Source organism: Miniopterus schreibersii (assembly GCF_964146895.1).
Source record: "Miniopterus schreibersii genome assembly, chromosome: 15".
Classification (NCBI taxonomy): domain Eukaryota; kingdom Metazoa; phylum Chordata; class Mammalia; order Chiroptera; family Miniopteridae; genus Miniopterus; species Miniopterus schreibersii.
In genome coordinates this window covers 36348348-36373613 of record NC_138115.1, presented here as the reverse complement: position 1 = coordinate 36373613, position 25266 = coordinate 36348348, and the positions used below count along the sequence as shown (strand labels likewise).

The 25266-nt window shown below is 38.8% G+C and overlaps 1 protein-coding gene across 3 annotated transcripts in view; it reads left to right on the top strand.

Annotated features, from left to right (window-relative positions):
- Window positions 1-25266, top strand: part of ZNF385D (zinc finger protein 385D) — a 463164-nt gene that overhangs the window by 394415 nt on the left and 43483 nt on the right. For all 3 annotated transcript variants that reach the window (XM_081160106.1, XM_081160105.1, XM_081160104.1), the window contains exon 4: window positions 4094-4256. In XM_081160106.1, coding sequence (XP_081016232.1) covers window positions 4094-4256 — 163 coding nt within the window. The remainder of the gene's footprint in view (window positions 1-4093; window positions 4257-25266) is intronic.

Here is a 25266-nt window from a genome sequence, read left to right as displayed (position 1 = left end):
CTGACCAATCAGAATGCGTAGTGGCCTTTATCCATATGGCTGAGCCTGTGCCCACTGCCTCAGGATTAGACTTGAGTGAGCGTATGCCACATAAAAGCAACTGTACTTGGATTCATCAGAATTTTAAACATTTTTCTGGAGTATTTTTTTTAATAGTTCTCAAAATATAAACCTAAAGTAAGTGTTTTAGAGTTTGGGGTACTATATCATGTTTTATCATTTCATTTTTGTCTTCATCTCCAAACAGTGACCTCAGCTAAAATTTTCAAAATCACATAATTAAAAAAGAAATAAAGAAAAGAATTCCTCTGGCTCAAGTGTTATCTCTGCCCTCCCCAAAGAGCACGGCAACTTCTTTAATAACCACTGTTCATTTTGCTCGTATTACATTTTAATGTAATAATGTTCATTTTATTTTAACAAATTTAACATGTGGTAAAATTACATGGTATCAAGTAACAAAGATCACATTGTTCCTTTTGAAAGAATGTGTTCATGAAAATTACTTGGTGATGGTAACCAGACATGTATACTTATAATACCCTTCCTAGTTTAAAAAAAAAAAAAATATATATATATATATATATATATATATATATATATATATATATATATATAAAGACACCTTTATAGAAAAGTATAAAGATGTAGAGTAAAAGTATACCAGGCATTGGTGCTAAAAGAATAAAATGATACATGAATATTAAATATCCTGTGAGTTTCACAGGATAATTGTGATTTACAGAGAAGCCTCTTGCTTAGATAAGTAAAATAAATGTATGTGTGTGTTTCAGAAGGATGAAACTCTCCCAAATGTTAGCCACTCAACAGCTATTTTTATCTACTTTGGAACTTCTGTTGTTTTTAAGCTGGAACCCATTTTGAAATACTGAAGATAAAATTTGACAACTGGACAGTCTGACTGGCTACTGATGGCTAGGATGTGGTGATGACATTTAAAGCGGCATCGTTCTTTCCTGCAGGAATGTGTGCGCGTATCTTTAATGTCAGCACTTGCCTCTGTGATGACACTTGCTAGATTTGTTGGTGTCGTGCTATTTCGAGGACGGTAATGGTGATTTTTATAACACAACACCCCAATATTCCACTTACTATTTAAAAGTAAGTTGTCAAAGCCCAGTTTTTATTGTCCTGCTCACTTCTTTGTATACTACGATCATCTGATTCTGTTTTCATTTGAAAATACAAAATTCTGAAATGTGTCATAATGAAGAAGTGCACTTCTTTAACCTTGAAATCATTCCTGTGAAAAATAACTGTTTGCTTGTGTCTGACGGTTCCCAGGTTTCTGGGAAAGACTTGACTCAGAGCCTGGCTAATAAATAACAGGAAACAACCTTGGAGGGAATGCGTTGTGCTCCATTACAGCCAGCGTCTCTCTGCCCAGATGAGGCCCAACGAGACATCTCTGGCCAACTGCTGCTTTTAAAAAATCTCCCAGCAGGATTCTTTCTTAGGCTCCAGTCACAGAGAGATTAGATATGGCTGAATACTCTTTCCAGCCCAGTGAAGTGACAGGAAGGGGTAGTAAGGAGAGCTGGCTGAGTTGGTTTTTGTTTTTGTTTTGTTTTTTACACGAGAGACACACTTTTATACAACACACCTGTATCAAGTTGGACCAAGAGTTATGCGGTTAATATACATAGATAGAAAAATTTAATACTAGTATAACCAAAAAGCTGTCCAGTAAATTCCACAAGCATTTAATAAAAGTCAGTGACAAAGAAAATTTATAATATGCAGAAGGGCTATCTGTCTATATTCAGTTTCCAACTGGTATGTCCACTTCCACCCCAGCTCGCACACCTGCACCATCCCAATCACACTGGTCTCTAGTGCTGTCTGCCCGACATCTGCCGTCGCTCCTTTAAATTCTACATATTTAGGGGTTCTCCATAGAGCTTTGGAGCTTAATATAATTGGATCTTTTTTCAAATTTGTGGGAGGCGTAGTTGTCTTCCTTTTAATCAGGTAATTTTTTAATTAAGATGATTATTATCAAGGTGCTTTGGGACTGTTACTCAATTAACAAATGAGTCTCCTTTTTAAATTTTTTTGTTTTCTTTTGCTTTTTAATATATCAGGTGTCTCAGTTGGGACCCTATTGGTCATTTTTTTATCTCCTCTCCACAACTCCCTCAGCCAAATGGTTGGAAGCATTGGCTTAGCTGTACCTGTGTGTAGCGTACTTTGGGGACATAAGTACTCTTTTTACTTGTTGGGTTCTTTTGGAGTAAGTTTCTTAATTTGCAAAATAGTGACATTCTCTCAGTCCTATGGTGTTCTAAAGCAAAGTCTTATCTGGTTTGAAATGCCACTGAAAATGCAGATTTGCTAGAAACCTTAAAATGTATATTTGGCAGTACAAGTAGAGATATTAATGTTAATTTAAACACTATCTTTTAATAGGTATTATATATAAAACACCCACTTCTATACCAGGGGTAAGAATGCTGACAGAGAGAAGAGAGGAACTTTGCTTTAAGGAAAAGTATGTAGCCAGTTGCCTGGAGAAGATGGCCAACTAAATTGTGGATTCATTTAACTGTAGCATATCACCCTCAAAGATGTGTCCAAAGGGCTTGATTTATTAATAGGGAGAACTGGGCAGGAAATAAAAAGGGACACACCTCTCTGTCCATCAGAGTAACATTCCCCATGCAGAATCAAACCAATCCAATCTATCACTGGTTCTTCAATTAACTATAGCAAGTCTTAACTTCATATTTTGACTCACACTATGTCTTTTGATGTTATGTGTTGTTGGAAAAGTTGTAACTGATGCATGAGTGTCCTCTCTGTTCAAACTGTTTCTAATATATAATTTCCTTGTCCAGTGTTCTTTCAATAAGGGTACCTAGTCCTTTGAGGATACTTGTCAGAATGATGCAAATGAAGGTGTGGATAATTTATTTATCAAAAGATATACTGCAACGCCCCACCTACCACAGTTGCCGTGATGAAGAGGACAATGTAATTATTATTTTTCTTGCAAAATGGAACATTGAGTTTAAATACGCCTTTGGAAGTAGGGATTAGTCTCACAGGCGTAGCCCTCCACTGAGATAGCCTCTTGGTGAGGTGGCATTTTGCAAGGTTTTGAGCTGGAAAACCTTCTGATCTAAGAATTCCCCTCCTCACTCCCAGCCCACCCCAAACCACAAGAGCTCCCCCACTCACTCCATAAATAAGCATTAATAAATATAGGTTTCTCCAAGATGATGTTCTATCTCAACGAATATGTCTCTCCAGTACCATTAAAAGATAGTGCTGAGAAAGTATCAACTTGGGAAAATATATATTACTGTTTAAAAAAAAAAAATCTCAGAAGGTACTGACAAAAGAATTGCATTGGCCTCATTAGGTAGTCAAAACACACTGGAGCCTCCTGATAGTGGATCGGGCCATGAAAGACTCACATGTGGGAAGAATGCCAACTACCTTGAATTTCTAAGACTACCCTCTATGGGAAACAAAGAGGAAGAAAGAATCAGAAAATTGCCCAGCTTCCGTGTACTCCATTTGGACTTAGGCAATGCATTTGCTTTTGAACTAGCTCTCAAGCTTCACTCTCAGCCTCCAGGGTGCCCACTTCCCTTGTTATTTGTGGACTTTTTCTCGTAGACACCTGTTGGGGACTGTATTAATAAGACCCACCGTAGAAAGAGAAAACACATTTCCCAAGCCAAGAAGGTGAGAGCTATTTTTTTCTAGGGCCCTTGTTAATCTTTGGGAGCCCAGCATCTTCTGTGGCAGAACAAAGGCGATACAGGTGTAAATCCATATTTTTCTCCCCCCACTCCACAAAGAAAATGTCATCGCTGTGTGCGTGTTCAGCTACATTTATCTTAAGAGAAGTGATAGAGTATTTCTTCCTTCCACCCCGAGGTTTTAGAACTTGATTCCCATTGCTTTCTAGCATCATTCTCAATAGAACCCTGCTGTTTGGCCACGGCCAAAATTAGCTTGAATGGTACCGATTATTGAAAGGGAGTCTGTATTTGCGGTAATACAGAGAATGCTAGTTTAGAAATGAGCCTGATTGCACGGTTCATTCTGTTCTCCTTTGTAGAGCCAGGCTGCGGCCCACTACAAAGGCACGAAACATGCCAAGAAGCTCAAAGCACTGGAAGCCATGAAAAATAAGCAGAAATCTGTCACTGCCAAGGACAGCGCAAAGACTACCTTCACCTCCATCACTACCAATACCATCAATACCAGCTCTGACAAAACAGGTTAAGCGACAATCTCTGTTGTTGTTGTTGTTGCTGTTGCTGTTGCTGTGTCGCCATCGTCGTCCTTTGGGGCTTCCTCCCCTGTCTAACCCCGTGTCTGTTGCGTATGTTCCTGCCGCATTGATCCATGCTTGATCCATCTTTCTACGTGATGGTAATCGTTCCCTCTTGTTTTTCTGGTACCCTTAAGACACCAAAATAACCCCGAGTTATACGGCACAGTTTGCATTTGGAACAGTCCTGTGGCTGTTTTAAAGCAACATGAGAATCAAAGGCATTTGAAGCCATGCCCCCAGTAACCCTTTTTGAGAAGTGAGCCTTTTCGATGTGTGTTGTTTGCATCCAGCATGCAGCACCCCAGCCTGCGACTGCATGGCCGGTGTGATTGAACTGTGCGTCCACAGCAGACTATGCCAAATGAATCGAGAAGGCCCCAATAAGGGCATTATTACCGACAGGCCTTATTCTCATAAATCCCAAGCATTGCCGTGTTTTAAGTAGAGGAGGTGTAATTCTGGGCTTGTTACGGCTGGGTAACCTTTCCTCTGCATACACAGGTAAGTGTTATTGATGCCAATTACTCTTTTTAACAGAGTCTTCACAGTGAAATAATGGCCTCTGAATGGCCCCTTGGGATAGCTCTTGCAAACAGCCAGTTTATTTGCTTCAGGGGAAGCCAGTGGGGTTTCCCTAAGCTGACATTTGAAAATAGAAGAACACGGGTCCTTAAATTTTTCATGAAAGGAAGTCATGTGTGATTCATGGATGTACATTTAATAAGTCACTGTCTAAAAGAGAAGGGCTGGTACATGTTTTCCAGTCCCTACAAATGGTCATGATCAGAAAGCTTTCATTTTGTCATAGATGGTAATGTCTTAACTAGAAGACTCTTCTGGCCATGAATGATGAAAATATAAATGCTACATTGAACAGGTAGAACAGGTTATAGTGACTTTATGATACCTGGTTACATCCATTAGACACATATAGGCTACTCAAAGGATCTGGGGAGATGCTTGCTCCCATGTTAATCTTTAAGGGGTTAATGATGTTGTCTCTAAGTTCCCATGACAACATCATTGTATTAGTGGTAGATGCATCAGGCTGTCCTCCCTGAGAACCCTGTGTACTCTCTGAAGCTGAGTGCCTCTGTCATCTTTGTACCCTGTCACCAGGTGTAGGTGCTGAGTAAAATGTCTGTTGGATGGCTGAATTTCCTCTCACCCCCTCAACTCTCTGATTCATTCAATTTTGTGTCACAACATACTAAAGGTAAAAAAGAAGTGCTTGTCATCCTCACCTCTTTGGTATCCAGAGTAAGAGCTGGATTATGCTATTTTATTAATTTAGATGTAAAACTTACAGGGAAAGCATTAATCTTTTCTCTGCTAATTTAAAACATACTCCCTTCTTTTGGGGGCTGTAAGGGAGTAAGCAGTAATGAAGCAGGTAAGTGTAATTTTTGTTCCCAGGTATTGGGGCACAAATTGGCATCCCTAAAGCCATACTTTCCATAAAGAAATATCTTTCATTTGCAAAAAGATTGTAGGTAAGGAGAACAAAGAGGTGGGTTTAATGTAAAGGGTTGGTTTAAAGAGATGAGTTTGCTATAAAGAGTTTGATGTAAAGTTTTTGCTTGCCCCCAGACATTTCTATTCTTAGACACTTTAATCAATACCGACTATTTGGGTTACCTTGACTCCTCTTTAAAATGTAAAAGTCCCTGTCACATTGAGGATGCACATCATTTAAAAGTATATACATACATAGCAGGTAGAACTGCTTACTTAGGAAAGACTCCACACGTGTTGTCTCTGTTATGAACGCTTTCTTCTATTCCTCAGCTTAAAGACCAAAATGTAAAGGGTGGCAGTCACCAAGGCTCTGTCCCTTTGGAAGTTGAGTGGAAACAATTTTTGGATTGGGCTGTGTGTGACAACCTACATAAAATAAACTGATTCCCAATGGAGGTACCAGAACTTGCCAGAAACACCCTTTCAGTCTGGAGCTAGAGAAAATTCCAGGAAGGCAGAAAGGATAGTAAAATCTATAAAGTTGGTACAAATATGTTAAAGCGAAAGGAAGAAAGTGATGAACATCAAAAAAGACATTGCTCTCCTAATCTATGAGGATCTATACTAAAAAGTAAATAAATAACCAGTACCAGAGGTTAAAAGACTAAGGATTCTAGCACACTTACCAGGTATTTTAAGCCAAATTTTATTAAACTGGAATTTCCACAAAACTGTCTATAAGAAGTAGCCCAAGAATGCTCCTTCATGTTATAGATTATTATCTCATTTGTATTGCAGTATAAATCAGAGGCACCTATGCTAGTCAATTGGAGTTTTTATAAAAAACATTACTTGTCTTTTTATTACTGCCTGTTTACTCATGCTGATTAGAACGGAGCACAACCCTGAAAACAAGATGGGTCTCTGAGGTATTTTCCTAGAACAGTTAAATACTTGGCAGCAGACAGAGAGAGAGAAGACTCTAGAATTACAGTTTGTGTATTTTTTAATAAAAAAATATTAACCATTTTGCTCAGTGCACAAGGTTGTTTTGTGATTTTTGGCTTATCCGTAAAAGGTATAGATGTATTAAATCACATTTTACTAATTTTGCTAAGTTATTCTTAATAAAAATAATCCAAATATATAAAAAATGATTTGCTTTTAAAAAGGGTAAGTAGACAGTGAGTTGGTAGACAAGAACCTTAAGAGAAGGTTGGCAACAGTAGTGAAAAGGGTAAGAAGTAATGTGGACTTGAATTAAAAAATGGACTTGGAGGTTATTCTGGGTTTCTCAAACTTGTAAGAAATAGAATGCTCATAAAAAACAAATTTTCATCCCAAATCTACTTGATAAAGGGAGAGTTGTGAAAACAATTCCTCTTAAATTCTTAAATCATATATTATGTGTTTTAATTGCTGCCTTGGGCTAACAAATATGTCTAAATGACACATTGGGTAAGCTTTTATTCACTAATTTTATGATCTTGGAATTCTCTTTTATTACTTAATGTCAGTCTGCATGCTGGAGTGGTGAGTAATAGAGAATGCTCCGTGATCAACCACGACTGCTCACACAAAGCCTAGTTCCCCTATCTCTAGGCAAGAAAGATGCTCCCTAACATGAAGTTGGTGAATTTATAGAAAGAAAAATTTACAAGATGAAAGTAATATTTTTCAAAGTAATTTGAACATTCAAATCTTCTGAGGGTGGTTGCTATTTATTACAGGATATTTCATGCAGCAAACATCTTCAAAATTGGTCAGAATAACTTTGATCTAGCAAGTTTTGTTTTTTTACAAGAGTTTTATACAGAAAAAGTTCTGATAAAAATTAAGAAATTATGCTCGAAGTAACTTGACAAAAATAACTTACTTGGTGTTTATTTTTTCCTTTAAAATGACAAATTCAGAATTGTGGAGTTTAGTCTTATGCTAGGCCATCCTCTGATTCTTTCTTTACTTTCCCTTTTTGGGAAATCTTATTTATTGCTATCGACTGTCAGTTAGGTTAGACTAGATTATACTGCATTAATAAACAACTTCTAAATCCCAGTGGCTTTTACAGTAATTAGTTCTTTCTCACTCACACAACACATCAGCTGTGGTTTTCCTTCCATGTTAATTTAACTCCAGGGCCAGGCTAATGAAGCAGTCACTAGCTGAATATTACCAATTCTATGGAAGACACAAAAGGGTCATGAATCAATAGGCTTTTAGAGCTTTTTAATGGAAGTAAATTTATAACATCTCTCTCATTTCCACTGACAAATCACATGGCCAAACCTGATTGTAATGGGCAAGGAAAATCATCTCCTCCAGGGTGGGGTAGCAGCATTAGTGAACAACAAAATACAATATTCTATCATGGCTTCAACTATCCCTTGTGCTTAGATGTCTGAGCATTCCACATTTCTAGCCTTGATCTTTTCCTCAGTTCTGACCTAATTTTTCGTGCATTATTGGTCACTCACTTGGATGGTTTGTCAGCTGTTCTATTTGACAGGTTAAAAAAAGAAAATAGAACTCATCTTGACATCATCCCAACTTTCTCTTCATCCCGTCTTTCCTAGTTTTATTTTTGGTCCTGTGGTTCAGAGTTGAAACCTTCTAGTTGTCTTTGACTGTTCTCGCTATCTCAGTTCACACACTGATTCAGTTGTTGGAATATACTCCCCTCACAGTCCCAGAAAGCACTTTTCACTCTTTCACACATGGCGACTACCTATTTCCTGACATCCCAGGTCTGTGTCTTGCCCAGACAATTGCCCTAGCCTCAGTTCTTGCCCCTTGACAGTCATCTTCTCCATCCTACTGTCTAGTTATGCCACGCAGTTAATAGGCCACAGCACTTACCCATTTAGAAACCTTCCATTTATCTTTATGCTGAACTTCATGGCCCTCTGTGATTTGATCACAACCTACCCTTCCAAACTTTTCTTTCATTGCTCACCTGGAACATTTTCCACTAGAGACACACTTTTTTGTCTTTGTTTGTTAATATTGTTCTTTTAAATTTCTTAAAAATACATCTCTTGCCTGGCTGGGCGTGGCTCAGTGGTTGAGCATCGACCTAAGATCCAGGCTGTCGGGGTTCGATTCCTGTCAGGGCACTTACCCGGGTTGTGGGCTCGATCCCCAGTCCGGGGCGTGCAGGAGGCGGCCGATCAATGACTCTCATCATTGATGTTTCTATCTCTCTCTCTCCCTCTCCTTTCCTCTTTCTGAAATCAATAAAGATATATTTAAAAATATATATATATGTGTGTGTATATATATATATTTTTCCATCTGCTATGAATTCCCTTAAGAATCCATACTTTTCTAACTACCCTATCCTATTTTTCTTAAAATATAATTTTTATGTCTTTACCTCCCTTTATTGCTAGATGACATTCGTTAAGAGTACATCCTTGAATAATCCTATTATTTTTTCTTTACAGAGTACTTTTTATATAGAAGATAATTAGTTTTAAAACTCGAAGCAATGAGTTTTGTTCTTGAATTAAAGAATAGCAAAGCTTTTGACATTTTTATTTATGAGTAGATGGTTCCATGAAAGAAAATGGTTCTCATTAATCTAAGGAACTCTGAGATTTTGCTCATCAAATTTTAGAGGTGCATGTTTTCATAAACGTCATCAAATCTAACCCCTAAAGTTTGTTTGAGATTCTCTAGTTGCACAGGTAAAGAATACTTGACATTTCCAATGCCCCTTAGTGACTAGTAATCAGGAATTAATTAGCCTGTTAAGTAGATGGATTTACCCTAGTCATCTAATTGGTAAGATCTGAGAATATTTCCCCTGGATTCTATTACATAATTCTCTATCAAGTCTCAGTGACTCTCCAGTATGTTTATTAGGTAAAAGTTCGATATTACGATTTAAATTTGCACTCTTCGGGTATGATTCAGTCTGTTTTGTATCTATTTTCCCTCCCTTTTTAAATATAAAATTATAAACCAAGGATGTTGTACTCACCTCTCAAAGGTGCCAAGAGTAAAATACTTTTGAATCTATTGTTGAGAAAGTCTATAAATGCAAAGGAGCATTTATTTGCTGTGGCTTAATAATTGACTCTACATGTTTATTGGAAATCACGTTATTTGTTCAGGGACTTAGAGCTATAAAGAGACTTTTCTAATGATAAAGAAGGTATCTGATGTAAAACGACGGCCAGCAACTGCAAACAAACATGTCAGGAAACAAAGCCTCTTTGGGAAAGTCTGTCAATAATAAGGCCCCAGAGTCTGGGATCTTTCCTCTCCCGAGTGTCATCCTATTTATATCAGGCCCAGCACCAGGCAAAACTAGGCACACACATTTTTTTCCCTTTCCATTTAGCTGGGAGGTAAATCATTAGAATGGTGATCTGGAGATAAAGGTGGTAGAGGAATAGTCTGTAAGGAAAAGCCATTCCCAGTGTCATTTAGAAAACAAACAGTTTTCATCGGGGGACAAGTAAGGATTAGCTTTGTTTCTGTTTCCAAAATGAAGATGGGAAACGTTTGTTTGACATGCGCTTCTAACAAATGTCCCAAATGTAGAAAATTACAGCAAAGTCCAAGCTGGGTGTGACATCAGAAGGACACGTATCTTTGATATTGTATCAGATAGATGATGATAGATGATAGATAGATGATAGATAGATGATAGATGATAGATAGATAGATAGATAGATAGATGATAGATAGATAGATAGATAGATAGATAGATAGATAGATAGATAGATAGATAGATAGATAGATGATAGATAGATGCTATAGTGTGGTATATATTATATATAACTATTTTAGACACATATTTATATGCCAGATTCTGTCTTTAACACCTGTCCTTAAAATATCCCCCTATATCAGGTCTTTATAATCAGTGTTGTACATTTTCTTAAAGGAGGAAAAAAAAGGCTTTTGTGACTTATGAATCCATACCTCTGTTGTACTTTAAGAGGCAATGTAAAGTCATTTGAAAAGGGACTCGTTCCTGTCAGCACTTATAGATCTGGTGGGGCGGTATACAAATGCCTCCTTGGCGTAGTGGAAATTGTGCTAGCTCCTGGAGTCTTTCTTTTTTGACCCGTGGTCCCAAACAAAGCTTCCCTGGGACAATCACTACTATGATAAAGGACCTTATTGCAAGCATCTTGGCACAGGAGTTGAAGCACCAATGTGAGACCATTTATTTTCAAAGAAAGTGCTTTTTCTTTTCTTAGCACTGCCTCATGACATGCTTCAGATTGGTCAAAGAAAGAGTCTTTATCAAGTGTTCCCTTCTCACGATGTATGATAAGTGCTAGCAGAGTGTGATGGTAGCAGATATCTAGAGAGCCTGAAAAAGAGAAGGCACATTGAGGAGGAAAGAAAACACCCAACGCCCAGCTGAATATTGTGGTTCCAGGCTCTTTGTATATGAATCAGTGATGACAAATTGTATATTAGGGGTAACAAGGAGTAACAAAAAGTCCTCTCACATTCTTTTTGGGCATGAGGAAATCAAGACGAGTGTTGTTTTGCTGGTTCCATTAAGCTGATAAAAATTTTCACCTAGATATATTACATATTAACCCCTCCTTGAATCACAGGAGACTTTCACAATGAATTCTTCATCTGTACAAGAACATGTATTCAGCATAATGAATGAGTGAGATAGTAAAGTAAAGACCTAACCTGCTTAAAGAACCTGTCATGGAGCTCTATTCAAGTGCTGGTGCATGGCTTGCAAGATGAGAGGGGAATTAAAACTAAATTGACCAGCTAGTGATAATTTTATGTTATAGACCAAAGCTACTGGTCCTTTAACTTATATGTGTACGTGTGTGCATGCATGCACGTGTATGTGTACACACTGTGTGTGTGACTGTCTTTCTTTACCATAAACATCAAATCTATAAAATAAATGATAAGCTAAACACCTAATCAGTATCTGTGAAATACTAGACATCTGGAAGAATTTTAAAACTTAAATTAAATTCCCAGTGGTTTTGTCTACAGATGTCATACTTATGGAAACATCTGTGTCTATGTGTGTGTTTGTATGTGTTTTTTTAAAATTTCTGAAGGGGTGCTTTTTCCTGTTTCTATGCTGTTCTTAGGAATTGAATACATTACCTTATATAATGATAAACTTTTTCAGCTGCAAAATAATTCTTTTTTGTTTTGTTTTCTTTTTTATTTATTGTCGACAGTATTACAGATGTCCCCCATTCCTCCCCCAACCCTCTTCCACCCAACCCCTGCCCCACCCCAGGCCTGTTGTTTCTGACCATGGGTTATGCACATATGCATACATGTTCTTTGGTTAATTCTTAAAGGTAGAATCTTAACTATAACAAAAAAGTTGGGCAGTAATCAAATATGACAGAATGTGAAATGAGCACCTATAAAATCATGGGGACAGTTAGAAAACTTTGTCTCCAAAGTGGAAAAGTGAAGGATTTGATATCTAATAGTAATAGGCACAAAGTGTGAAACAAAACATATTCACAGCACATTTCTTGTAGGTAGGAGACATTAGCCTGTACTGAAGTCTTAGTAAAACCCAAACTGATTTAGATATTTAAATTAAGAATTGCAATTGCATTTATGCTCAATGAATTCCAAACTCTAAACCTGGCATCAGAACTTTTTTGTGATCAAGCCCTTGCCCCCCATTTCTTGCCTCCACATCTCTCCTTAACTAGAGCCCAACAAAATCACTTGAGGACCGAAAGCAAGGCATATACATTCTTTTGCTTGGCAAAGTCCTCCCTTAGACCTCACCCCATCCATGCATCATGTACTTACACACAAAAGATGCAAATGTGTGCTGGTGTGTATGTGCATGGATGCACACAAATATGTATAAATATATTCACATTCTCTGTCTGGCTGATTTCTACTCCCAGGCTTCTTTCTGTATAAGCTCTGTGTTCCAGCATCTTAGAAATGGTTTACGTCCCTATTTTTCAATCCTGTGAAACTTTCATTTCCTTGATGGAGCCTACACCTCTGTCCTATACATCTTTATCCCAGCAACTAGCACTTTACATTACAACAATCAATGAATAATGATATATTACTTTTATTTTCTGCAAGACCATCCTAAGAATTCTTTTAACAGAAAAAACTAACACACTCTATATACTAACAGACTGAATTCATGTAGTCAATAAATTCAACTAATTGAACTTTATTATATTTACCAGTTTATAATACACATCAAAGGCACTAACCAGTACTACTACTCAGACTTTGAATATACAACCCTTGAGTTGAGCATTTTTCAGAGACAGCATAAAATTATCTTGCTATTTTAATTATCATAATTGCATTCAGATTCATCATTAAATTACTGTGCTACTTCAGTTTCTAATGAGAGTTAAGAACATTTTTAAAAGCTCTATTGAGTCAGACTGACTATATACTAACTTCAACTTGTGACATTGGTATCGGGTTAAATTTGAGAGCAGAGAGCATGTTTAACTCCATGGGGTACAGTCTGTGCCACTTGGACTGTGCACAGGCCAGTGCTCTAGTTTGCTTTTGTTATGGCTCAGTTTGGGGGCAGCCTTGACAACACTTTACATTTATGTGGCTGCTCAAATCAATCACCCTCAGACTAACAGTCGGTGCCTGGCTAAACTCCAAGGTGGAGATCAAGATGCAGAATGTGTAGCACTTAATGATACCCATTTGGACCTTATTTTATTTTTTGTCCAGTGTTCTGTTTTCCCACGAGTTCTCTAGTACAATTAAGTAACACCAGGGGAAAAAAGAATGCATTTCTTTCATACTTCCCAGGAAGTAGAAGAACTTGTGGAAAAGAAAATCCTTTCCACCCTTCTCTGAAATGGCCAGAGATTTAAGTCTGAATCATGAACTTTAGGTTATTTATTTGTGCTTTGATCCGTCCATTCATTCGTACCCACTCATTTATCTGTAAGTATGTTTGCAAGATCTAAGATGCTGTAGAGATGAAAACTAAGAGGCAGAACACAAGTTCTGTCCTTAAGGTTGGGAAAACAAGAAATAAACCCAAAATGTAATCCAGGATAGGAAATGATCTGTCAGGAGAAAATAGCAGATATGGTGCCAGGTAAATCTAGAGCAATTGGAATGACCCTTTTGAATGAAAGGAAGAGAGAGACACAGGCATTATTAACCAGCATGTGTTAAGCTTAACATCAAGGGTATGTGATCCCTAAATTAACTCCTTAGAGGAAATGTTTCTTTAAACAACATTTAGCAAGTACTCAGGATTTGTTTGTTTTTAGATGTAGCTCCTGTCCTCTAGGGACTCACTTTAATGGAGGAGACATAGAACAAAAAGCTATAACAAGGTGGTTTAGAAATTCTATGCTAGCGGTTTGTGAATATTATGGGAGTACCTAACTCTTGGAAGTAGATATTCTTACTTTGCAGATAAAGAAACCAGGTTCTGCCTGGCTGGTGTGGCTCAGTGGTTGAGTGTCGCCCATGAACCAAGAGGTCCCCTGTTCTATTTCCAGTCAGGGCACATGCCTGGGTTTTCGGCTCGATCCCCAGTAGGGGGCGTGCAGGGGGCAGTCAACTGATACTTCTCTCTCATTGATGTTTCTCTCCCTCTCCCTTCCTCTCTCTAAAATCAATGAAAACATATTTTTAAAAAAGAAATCAGGCTCTGAGTTAAATAACTTGACTGAAGTCAACAAATTTGTTAGAGGCAGAGCTAGGATTTGAACTGAGTTCTGATTCCTCCTGGGGCTTTTGCCTTTCTCTCTCCTGTTAGACAGCAAAATGCTTAATTCTCCCATTATCCTTGTTAGCAGTGGGACTGTCTGCCAGAGCACCTACTGGTGGCCTCTCTATGTCCTGGACTTCTCACAGCATGGCATCTGGGTTCCAAAAAGACAGCCAGGCTGATGATGTATTTCCTTTTGATCTAAAGTCATGATATCCATACATCACAATGTAAGACGGTCAGGTGAGATGGGAACTGTTGCTACGATCATCTTTGTAAAACAAAATCTGCCGCAGTGGTCTTCTGTTCTATTGTAATAGAAAAGGCAGGATGACACAGTTTGGAGAGCAAGGGAGAAATTGGGTCAGTAACAGGGAAGGACACTTTGATTGTGGGGGCAAAGGCAGGCAGGAGCCGAATCCAGGTTCTTATAAGGTTCAAAGCCCCAGAGCCATACATTGAAACAAAAGAATTTTAGGGACACTATATATAAAAGATGAATGGGTGGCCTCTACTTTTCAGAAGAAGGTTGTGAATCCAAACTCACACAAACAAGAAAGGAAATCTGAAAGAGGCCTCCATGACCAAAAGAGTGAGGCATCCTTGACATGGACCAGAAACTTCCAAATCTTCCAGAAGTCCAAAACCCACTGCAAGTCAAGGGCAACCCATAGCATACAGTGCGGCAGACAGATGGATGTTCCTAGCTAGAGAGGAAGAACCAGGGGTTGATTGACTGTGAAGCTGAATCCCGACAGGTGTCCCAGAAGCAAAAACCTCATCGCAGTGGCTGCATCGACTGGTCGGTTTGACGTCACAAATCCAGAAATAGATGAAACAGCCCTTCTGGGATCTTAAAGAATAAGGAAAGTCTTTAAAGCTCCATCGCCTAACTTCTCTCATTTTTGTGCTCAATAAGCCATTCTCGGCATTAGAGCCCCCGGAAGGCCCTTCCGAGCGTGCACCTGATACGGGAGCCCTGAGACATCTGTTGTGCCATTTCAGCTCTCTCTCCGCTCTACCCAGCTCTCTCTGTCTGTGGACCAAATGTGCCTATTTTTTGCTCCACTGATTTAATAGCCCCAGGAAAAGTTGATAATGTAATCATAGAGTTCTGTCTGAGTGAAATGTCTCGGGTTTTATCTCCAGCCTTTCTGTGGGGCTCCTTGCACCTTCTAGTCTCTGCGTTTTGCTCCATTCCAGCTGCTTTTGATAAAGAACCTATTGGAATTAATCTCTCAAGTGTGTGTGTGTGTGTGTGTGTGTGTGTGTGTGTGTGTGTGTGCTTGTCCCTCCATCAGCTGCAAGAAAAATATGCCTTATTATTTAGCAGTGTTTTAACAGGTTTCAGTCCATTAAAAGCAAAAGAGAGCATTAAATGGCATTCTTCAGCTTTTAACTGGTGAGCTCTCATCAGTTTATTAATAGACTTTTTAACTGCAAATGTGCTTGTTACATGCTAGGGCTTTAGGCCGATTCTAGCAGCAACAGCGGTGTCCTCTGGGACTAGAAATCCAATTCTAAGCTCTCCCTTCAGGTAATGCTTTGGGACTGCTTGGAGAGATTAAACAAATAAATGCTGAAACTTCCCTTCCAGAGACCTGGATTTATTCATTGTCTAAAACCCTTGGCCTAAGAAACAGCCAAGACTTAACTTAGCCAACTGCCCAGTGGACCCAATTCTGTTCCAACGGCAAGCTCCTTAAATGTCATTTCTGTCCTGTTTCTATAGCGTCGTGACATTGGGTGGACAGGAGGCTGAGAACCAGGTTAATCGGAGCGATGCATTTCAGTTCTTCTGCATGGATTCCAATGCACTAGAACAAGGTGACAAGCTTTGCCTTAGTCGTTTCATGAAAGATCCTATTCTAACTATGGAGACGCGTGAGGCAACAGAAAAGCTCATTGAAATCAGCTCTTTGTAGAACTGGCATGCTTTCTCCTGTCTCATACTAAGAACTGTGTTGTTGTTTTTGCCTTGACTGCCAGGAAGGTTAGAACAAATTTATAAGCAATTGAAATTCTGAAGTTAATGGAAAGGAAAGGAAAGAAGAGGCAGACCAAGCACAAGCAGGGACAGAGATCCTCAAGGCCAGGCAACCCTTCCCTTGCGGCGCCTGTCCTGTGTGTCTCTCCTATGCGCCTTATTTCACAAATAGGCCTCCTCCTAGGTCTCTGCCTGGACCATAATTAGCATGAAGAAGCTCTTACTAAGAAAACCCAAAAGATCTTATATCATTTTTAAAAAAAGAAAAAAAGGAAGAGAAAAATTTTATCTCTGTGCCATAGAGTTAAAAACAAAAATCCAAAAGAGGCTATTCAACCTGGGAATATTGTGATGATGTTAATAAATTCAGTGTGAAAGTACATCTTCCAGCCCACTTCTAATTTAGCATGGTGGGTGCTCTTACAGAGGACTGATTTTGTTTTAGTAAATAAAGAAAAATTACATTTTCATTGCACATTTGATTGTAATATTAACAATAGTATACACATCTATAATACAGACTATGAGTTAATCAATATATTTTACATATATTGATTTATTTAGTTCATGCAACAGGTCGACAAAGGTCCTGATCTTATTATTATTTGTGGATGAAGATACGAAGGGACAGAGAGGTTAAGTGTGTGCCCAGAGTCACACAACTGGTAATGATGGAACCAGGATTGGAACCCAGCAGATTTAGCTCCACAGGCCTGATCCTGAGCCATAGGCTTGTTGCCTCTATGCTGCAAGGTTGGGATCCAGCTATATGTGTTATATTTTCAGTAAGCATATTATTGGATTCTTTATCCTCAATCAGGTTTTCTTCTTTTTAATACTAAATGTTGTTGTGTAGGTACGCATTGTATTGCATGTGTGTGTGTGATTATAGTTGGAAGTGATACAGTAAAGGTACAGTATTGAAAATGAGGGAGGTGATCACGTTGCTTGATGTACTATCAAGATGTTAGGTGAAATGTAGAATTTGCAGTGTTCGCCAACTATCCATGTTCAAGCCCTTCTTGCATCTATTGGGGCTTTATAATTAATTGTAGCAAATGTGATTATGAGCAGATGTGATAGATTGTGAACCACTGCATTTATAGAGGGGGAAACAAACCTATCATGTAAGACCAGAGTTGTGAGAAGGGCCACAACTTTTTGTTAAATGCAAAAGAATTTAAAAAATTCTGGAAGCATTGTCCTGGGGAAGTGTTGAAGGTACGATGCTAGCTGTCCTCAAATACCTGGTGTGTCATCATGTAGAAGGATGAATGAAGCCTTATTCTGTGTGGCACGAAAGTATACAACCTGGACTACTTGGTGAAAAATACAGAGGAGCTCACTAGGTTCAATGTAAAATAGAACTTATTTTTGATACCACATATGGTCTCTCTATTATGTATAAGTAATATACATAATGTATAGGTAATGTATTTCTTATACAATTTTGTTTGTCACCTCCAGTGACTACACAAGTTCCTTAAGAGCAGAAATATGTCTGTCTTGTTCATGGCTATTTTCCTAGTGCCTTGTATACTCTTGGCTTATGTGTTTAAAAAAGCATGATATAAATAGTCATCAAATGAATGAGTGAATGAATGAGGGAACAAAAGAACTTTCCATCAGATAGAGCACTCCAGATATTTTGCTGACCGTGGAGGAATTCTGGTACAGGCCGTGTGACTAGTGGTTAAGAATTTTGGGAGCAAATTCCGGCTCTGGATTGTGATTATACTAGATGTAATGTAATATCTATTCCAGTGCCCAGGTCCTCTGATTTTTATCTCTTTCCATTTGAGCTTTCCCAGTAGTTGAAGCCTTCTGCTTTTTATTCCCCAGCATATAGGAAATTCAGTCAAGATGTTTGTTGTTGCAAAACCACGGAGAAATATTGCAAGCATTTTTTTAGCCCTACCTGTTTGTGAGGATATTTATCATCTTTTGATAACGTGTCATCATGTTCAGAGAAATGGACAGCATGTACTTTGTAATCAGGACGGGAGGCTGTGGCATGACTGATGGGAGCCTTCATCAGGTATCATCATAAAATAGGTGTCTCTGAAATGTGTGTTTGAAAGGCTTGTACTTGCATTGATGACCTGGCTCCATTTCTTCATATGTAGCTATAAATTAATGCATCATCCAGCGACTCCTCATCTCCAGTTGGGTGCTCATATGTATGCATGGTCCAATTTTGATCAGTCAGATTGGCCTCATTAATCACTGAGCATCCCCTCCACTCAGCTGGACAAATTCTTTTAATCTCCCCGCTAAGTCAGTTTCCAGGGAGGGACAGCCTCTAAATTAGCTGCTGTGAAAATCAGTAGCCTCTCAATGCCTAAAACAGGATTCTATGTCAGGTAGGTGTTTTAAGACTTATGAAAATTTACTGCCATCAGGGGGCTTTCATTTTTATTTTATGGATAAAACCCAAATCTGAATACTGCGATGTATGCCTAAAAGGTAAAGGCAAAAAGGGCAATGCAGATGTGGGGTGTGTGTGAGGGGGGTAAAGGTGGGGGATTATTTTGGGGAGTAGATGAGATTTGGAATCAGAGTAGTTTTCTAATCTCTGTTGTACCATTTAATTTTTTTCATTTGCCAAGTGATAAATTGTAGTGAGGATGATCAGTAGTGCAGTTAAGGCACCTATCTTACCGATCATGAAATGGTAGAAAGATCACTGTTACTCTTTACTGCTGTGATCATTCTCATTATCATGGTGATTAAATTTATGAGTAGTTTTGAGATAAGAGTGGAATGTCCCGCTTTGTGTGGCCTCCACAAATTGGGGGGGGAGGGGGAAGGGGGGATTGCACCGATGTCGTCTATGAAAAGCAAACCCCATGGAGGAAGCTGATATTTAGCAAGGTCAGACATGGGAGTAGAGTTGAAAGAGCACCAAGGCATTCTGGGACCTTTGATACACTGCAAAGGTGAGGGTCAGTGATGCCAAATGAACATTTGTCACCACCAGCTGACAGCTTAGGACAGTTTCAGTTCTTCAGACCTGCTCCAGTATTTAGTAGAACTTGCCCTTCTTAATGATAATTTAAGCATAAGCCCTGGGAGGTATATGGTTCCCGAGAAGGTGGAGAAGGCTCATTCCAACCTATCCCCCTCCAAATTTCAAGTATAAATCCTGCGCGGAATACCTAAGGCAACGATCAGAAGACCCTAAAGGGTGGAGAGATTAAGGAACCCAGGATCACCCAGTGGGAAGTTCCCTGTGTTTTGCTTGTTTCTGTCTTTTATTTTGTTGGTTTGTTTGCTTTGTTTTGTTTTACCTCCTGTATATCCCAACCTGGGTGCCACAGCAGCCTGCAGCCTGAAACTGGAAATGGTTACAGGCACACTAGCCCCCCAAAAGTCTGCTGTTTCTAGCCCCCTTCTAGACCTACAAGGCGGTAGCCCTGAAGACAGAACCTTTGACCACACATACTCTTCTCCAGGTGAGCATCACAAAGAAGCTGCTCCTCTCCCCCTTCCCACTGGACACTTAAAAAACTAGGGGGAAGGGTCCTGTTGACCATCGTGTTCAACTCTGCAAGCGGAGGCAGTGCTCCTCTCCAACAGCCCCTGTGGAAATTGTGGGCAGAGCCCTGTGGACCAGGTCCGGCCCGTGAAAGTGGGTCCTTTAATATTCTCCTTCTATCAACTGGCATGATGATTCTAAGCTTTGTCAGGAGAGGGCACTGGAGAGACATTGCAGGAGGAAGAAGGGTCTCTCTTTCTGGCCTCAGGCACTCACTGGACAGACTCTTGCCCTGTGGACAGCTTCTCCCATAGGTACCCAGCTCCTGATGTGAATCCAGAGGCACCTACAGGCCAGCAGCTTCTCCCAATACACCCTGTGGCAGTTTGGTAGCTTTGTGCCTCCAATGAGACATCTGCCCATGGACAGCTTTCCAGCAAGGTCCACCAGCAACCTCTCAACATTCAGTGAGCCATGGCCACACCCTCTACTACAAGGTCTGGAGCTCAGCCCTGGGAGGGGTGGGCTCTTCCTTAGGCCCAGGACCTCAGCCCTACTGGTGGTGGCTGTTCCTATATCTAGTACTTTTATATGATTTAAAGATCTCTTTACTTCTTAGTAGCCAATCATCATTAAGCAGCCCTCTATTACAGTTAATAAACTTTCCATGTTCAGATTATTGTGTAGCTTCTCTCTCCTGATTGGACCCATACTAAGAAAAAATGACACCAAAGCATGATCCATAAAAGAAAAATATATATAAATTGGACTTCATTGAAATTAAACTTTTGCCTGCCACAGCCTGGGAGAATATATTTTCAATTCACATATCTGACAACAAAACTTGTATCCAGAATATATAAAGAACACATTAAACTCAAAAGTAAGAAGGCAGCCCCACGAGGCATGGCTCAGTGGTTGAGCATCGACCTAGGATCCAGGAGATCGCGGTTATGGGCTCGATCCCCAGTCGGTGCGTGCAGGAGGCAGCCGATCAGTGATGACTCTCTCATCATTGATGTTCCACTCCCTTCCTCTCTTGGAAATCAATAAAGATTTTTTTAAAAAGAGTAAGAAGGCAGACATTCCAGTTAGAAGATGGGCCAAAGCCTGGACCAGATATTTCACCAAAGAATGCTCCTATGGAAAATAAGCACATGAGAAGATAGTCAACATCATGGGCTATTAGGGAAATGCAAATTAAAGCCATGATGAGATTCTACTGCATACTCACTAGAATGCCTAAAGTAACATCAATAAATCCAATGCCAAGTACTGATGAGGATGCATAGCAGCTGGAACACACTGCTGGTGAGAATGCAAACTGGTACAGACACTGAGGAAAACACTTGGCAGCCTCCTGTGAATACACCCTTGCAATGTGACCCAGTAATCTTACTCCTACGGATTTACCCAAGAGAATTGAAAACCTACATTCACTCGAAAACCTGGATACAAATTTTTATAGCAGTTCTCTTAATACTTAGCAAATACTAGAAACAACCCAAATATCCTTCACTGAGCAAATGGATTAACCAATGTGGTACATCAATGCAGTCGACTGCTACTCAGCAATATAAAGGAATAAACTAGCGTTACATGCAACAACTTGGGCAGATCTCAAGGGCATTGTGGCTGAGTGAAAAAAACAAGTCTCAGAAAGTTCATACTTTATTGTTCCATTTATGTTTCATTCTCCAAATTATACTGTGCAGTAGTTTTCAGAGTTTAAGATTGGAGGGAGGCTACAGTGGGTAGCAGGAGCAAGTTTCTTTGGAGTGATATAACAGTCTGTTTCTTGGTGTGATGGTGATAAGAATCTCTACATGTGATAAAATATCAAAGGAATATGCATTTTAAAAAGATTACATATTTTACAGGAAAAAAAATCTGGATAAAATCTGTCCAACTTCGGTTTTCTGACTTCGACTATTTTGCTATGGTGTATGAAATGTTATCATGGAAAGGATCTGGATGAAGACTACATGAGAACGCTTTCTATACTATTCTTACAACTTCTCTGTAGGTCTAAAATTATTTTCAAGTGATAATTAAGCAAACAAACAACTACAACAATAACCACAAAAACAGAAGTAAGCTGAAGGGCACCATCGTAGAAGGATAGGGCTGCTGAGGCCAGGGATTAGTCCAAGCCACACCTTTGAGTTTCTGAGTCAGTTGACCTACTTAGAGGTCCAGGAATTGGCACTTGAAAAAATTTTCACAGATAATTTTGCCGATTACAGAGGTTGGGGAAATGCTGATTTAAAGGAATTCTAAGTCAAAAGTTAGTTTTGTCTTGAAGGGAGTATTTCCCCAGGTTCCCTGGGTTTATGGTGTTTGGTAACACTATTTATCTTGGCTTGAACTTTAATTGATTCTGGGCAAGAATGATTTAGAGCAGGGTCAGATTTTTTTTTTTTCTATAAAAGACCAAATGGGAATATTTTAGGCTTTTCAGGCCATATGGTCCCTGTCATACCCACTCAGCTCTGCCATTGTAATGTGAAAGCAGTCATAGATAGTGCATAAATGAACAGTGGTGCCTAGATCCCAATAAAACTTTATTTATAAAAACAGCCATTGAAACAGAGTTGGCCTGTAAACCACAATTCACTGACCACTGATTTAAAGGATTGAGTTGGACCATGTACTTAGTGGGAGTCAACTAAGTGATGATCCCAGCCCATGAATTGTTGCAGTTCTACTCAACAAATCAATAAACAAATGAGTTCAGACTTGTAAAACCAATGGCTCTCTTTACTCTGCTCTTGGCAACCCATGATTAGTGCATTGGGCTTACTTTTGGCTTCCTCCCTTCAAAAACATTAATGAAACTGTTCAAGGGTAGAACGAACTACTGAGGACAGGAAGGGCCTGGAAACCACAACAGGAGGAAAGTACTTGAAGCAGCTAGAACACTGAACCTGGAGAAAATGTTAAGAACAGCGTCCAAATACTTTGTAATTTGGAAAAGAGATTATGATATTTAGTACTTAAAAAAACACACAAGAGGGTTATTTGTTCACTCATTTATCCAATGACTCTGTATTGAACATGTGCTAATTTCATGTGCTGTTCTGAGCCTTAGAGATACACTAGAGAACCAGATGGCGAAAGGAAGTTGCAGAAAGATGGATTTCAGGTCCCTAAGAAAGGCCTGTCTAAAAATTAAAAGCTCTCTGGAAATGGACTGGGCTACCTTGGAAGGTGCTGAGCTCGTCTGTGGAGTTGTGCAAAAGCACTTTAACAAGCAAAATAAGCTGGCCTGGGGCACGTTAGTGGAAAGGATGTGTGCTCAGTGTCCAGGTCAGAATCCTGGATTCCTTACTCCAGCTTTATTCTCTGTCTTTATGAACATTTGAACTTCTGCATAATCTTTTTCCCTTGGCTAAAAATATATTTTAAAACCATTGAGATAATTTTTTAATCAAATGTTCTGTAAGATAGGTCCTTTCTCAATTTGAGATTTTATTATTTTATTAGCAGTGAGTGGAGCACTTCAAAATTATAATACATGATCAGAAATGATAGATTTTTAAGAGAATTTATAGGAATCCTAAAGGTTATGTTCTCTGTTGGAAATAATACCTATTTTTTATAATACTTTAATTTTACTTTATTTTTTGGATTTACCTTTTATTTCTAAGTAAGTAGTTTACCTCATTTATTGCATCACATCCCTTTTCTGTCCAAATTTTTACAGTCTGTACATTCTCATATATAATGTTACTTATGTTCCTATAATTCAACAACTTCTGTCTGGATCCCCATTTTTACGATGGTAGAAATCTTGGTCGTATGCCTTCCGGGTGACTCAGTCACTCGGTGATTTCGCAGCCAGTGTCGTAGACGTCTTTGTGTTTCCTGTCACCACTCACTTTGCCCAGTGCGGAGTCGTTCCCAATAAATCAATTCACAACTCTGGAAAACCTAGAAGATTAAATAAATAGTTAAGGATTTCCGTACATGATAAGTAAACTTAAAATGTGCTTTTTGAAAATGACATTTAGCGATTTATGTAGCTGATGAAATGACAGTTAATGATACTGCTATTTGGTTAAAATCCTTGAGGACACCATATATATCCAAATACAGATATATCCAAATGTCTCTCTGAGTGTATTTGAATCATACGATAGCTTTAAATTACTTGCTACTTTGAAATGATTCATAACCCCCTGAAATAAGTTGAAATGATTCATAACCCCCTGAAATAAGTTGCCTGTGCTTGTGGGCTGACCTTATAAAGTTGAACAAGCCAAATATAATATCGCCAGTCAAATAGCTTACTGGGGAATCAGGCCACATGTGTTATGCACTTTAGGATCGTCGAAGTGAAAAAGCTGTCCCTCGTCTCCCCTGGATCTTTCCTTGGAAGGCGCTGGTGACCTGGCCGTGTATGCCGAGGACAGGGGAGTAGCTAAACAGAGGCCTGCTGCAGGGTGAATTGGTACCGGGTGACAAAAGGCTCAGCCTTACTGTTACCAAGGAACTCATCCTCCCGACGTCCCTTTTTTCCGCGTACAAGTGAGAAACTTATTCTTTTTCATTTTCATCCATTCTCCAAATAAATATATATATGAGTCCACCATGATTATGATATGCCTCTACCTCCTTAAATGGCTGTTTTTGGGGCATTATATTAATATAAAGTGCTTTTTAAAAACAGATATTTCTAATTTCTGATGGCTGGAGATTTTCTTTCCATTTCTTAAAGAAGACCAGAAGGAAAAATCAGTGTGTTTAAATAGCAATAATTACCATAGATTCTGCTTGCATTAATACCGAGTACATTATGAAGCATTTGTCATAGCTAATGCATTTCTGTCAAATCAAGTAATATTAGAAAGGGACTTTGGTGGTGAATATTAATGTAAGAGAGAGCAGTAAGTAAAGCAAATTATAGAGGCAAGTAAATGTAGAATTAGCTGCAACTGCAGTGTAGCCTTTCATTACAAATTAAGTTCTTATGATGTTAATAAAAATGTAAGTTTCTAGGTAGTCATCAGGAGCTGCTGAGCACTGATAGGAGGTAGGAAATACTTTTTGGTACTCTTAATTCTAAATCAAATGCTTTAAATAGTTTGTCATGCAAAAGAATATTTGCATGTCTTAATTTTTTATTCTTGCCTTTGAATAAATCTTCTTTTCTAGAAATCTACTCTTTAGTGGAGTTAATTTATTTTAAGTCCAAAGTTAGTTCCAGATGCATATGTTTAGAGAATAAATTAAGTAAATAGAGTACTTTGTGTTCATTGAAGCTGGATGCTGTATAAATAAGAGATCATTAACACATCATTACATGTGTTAATTGCACATGCTAAATTATG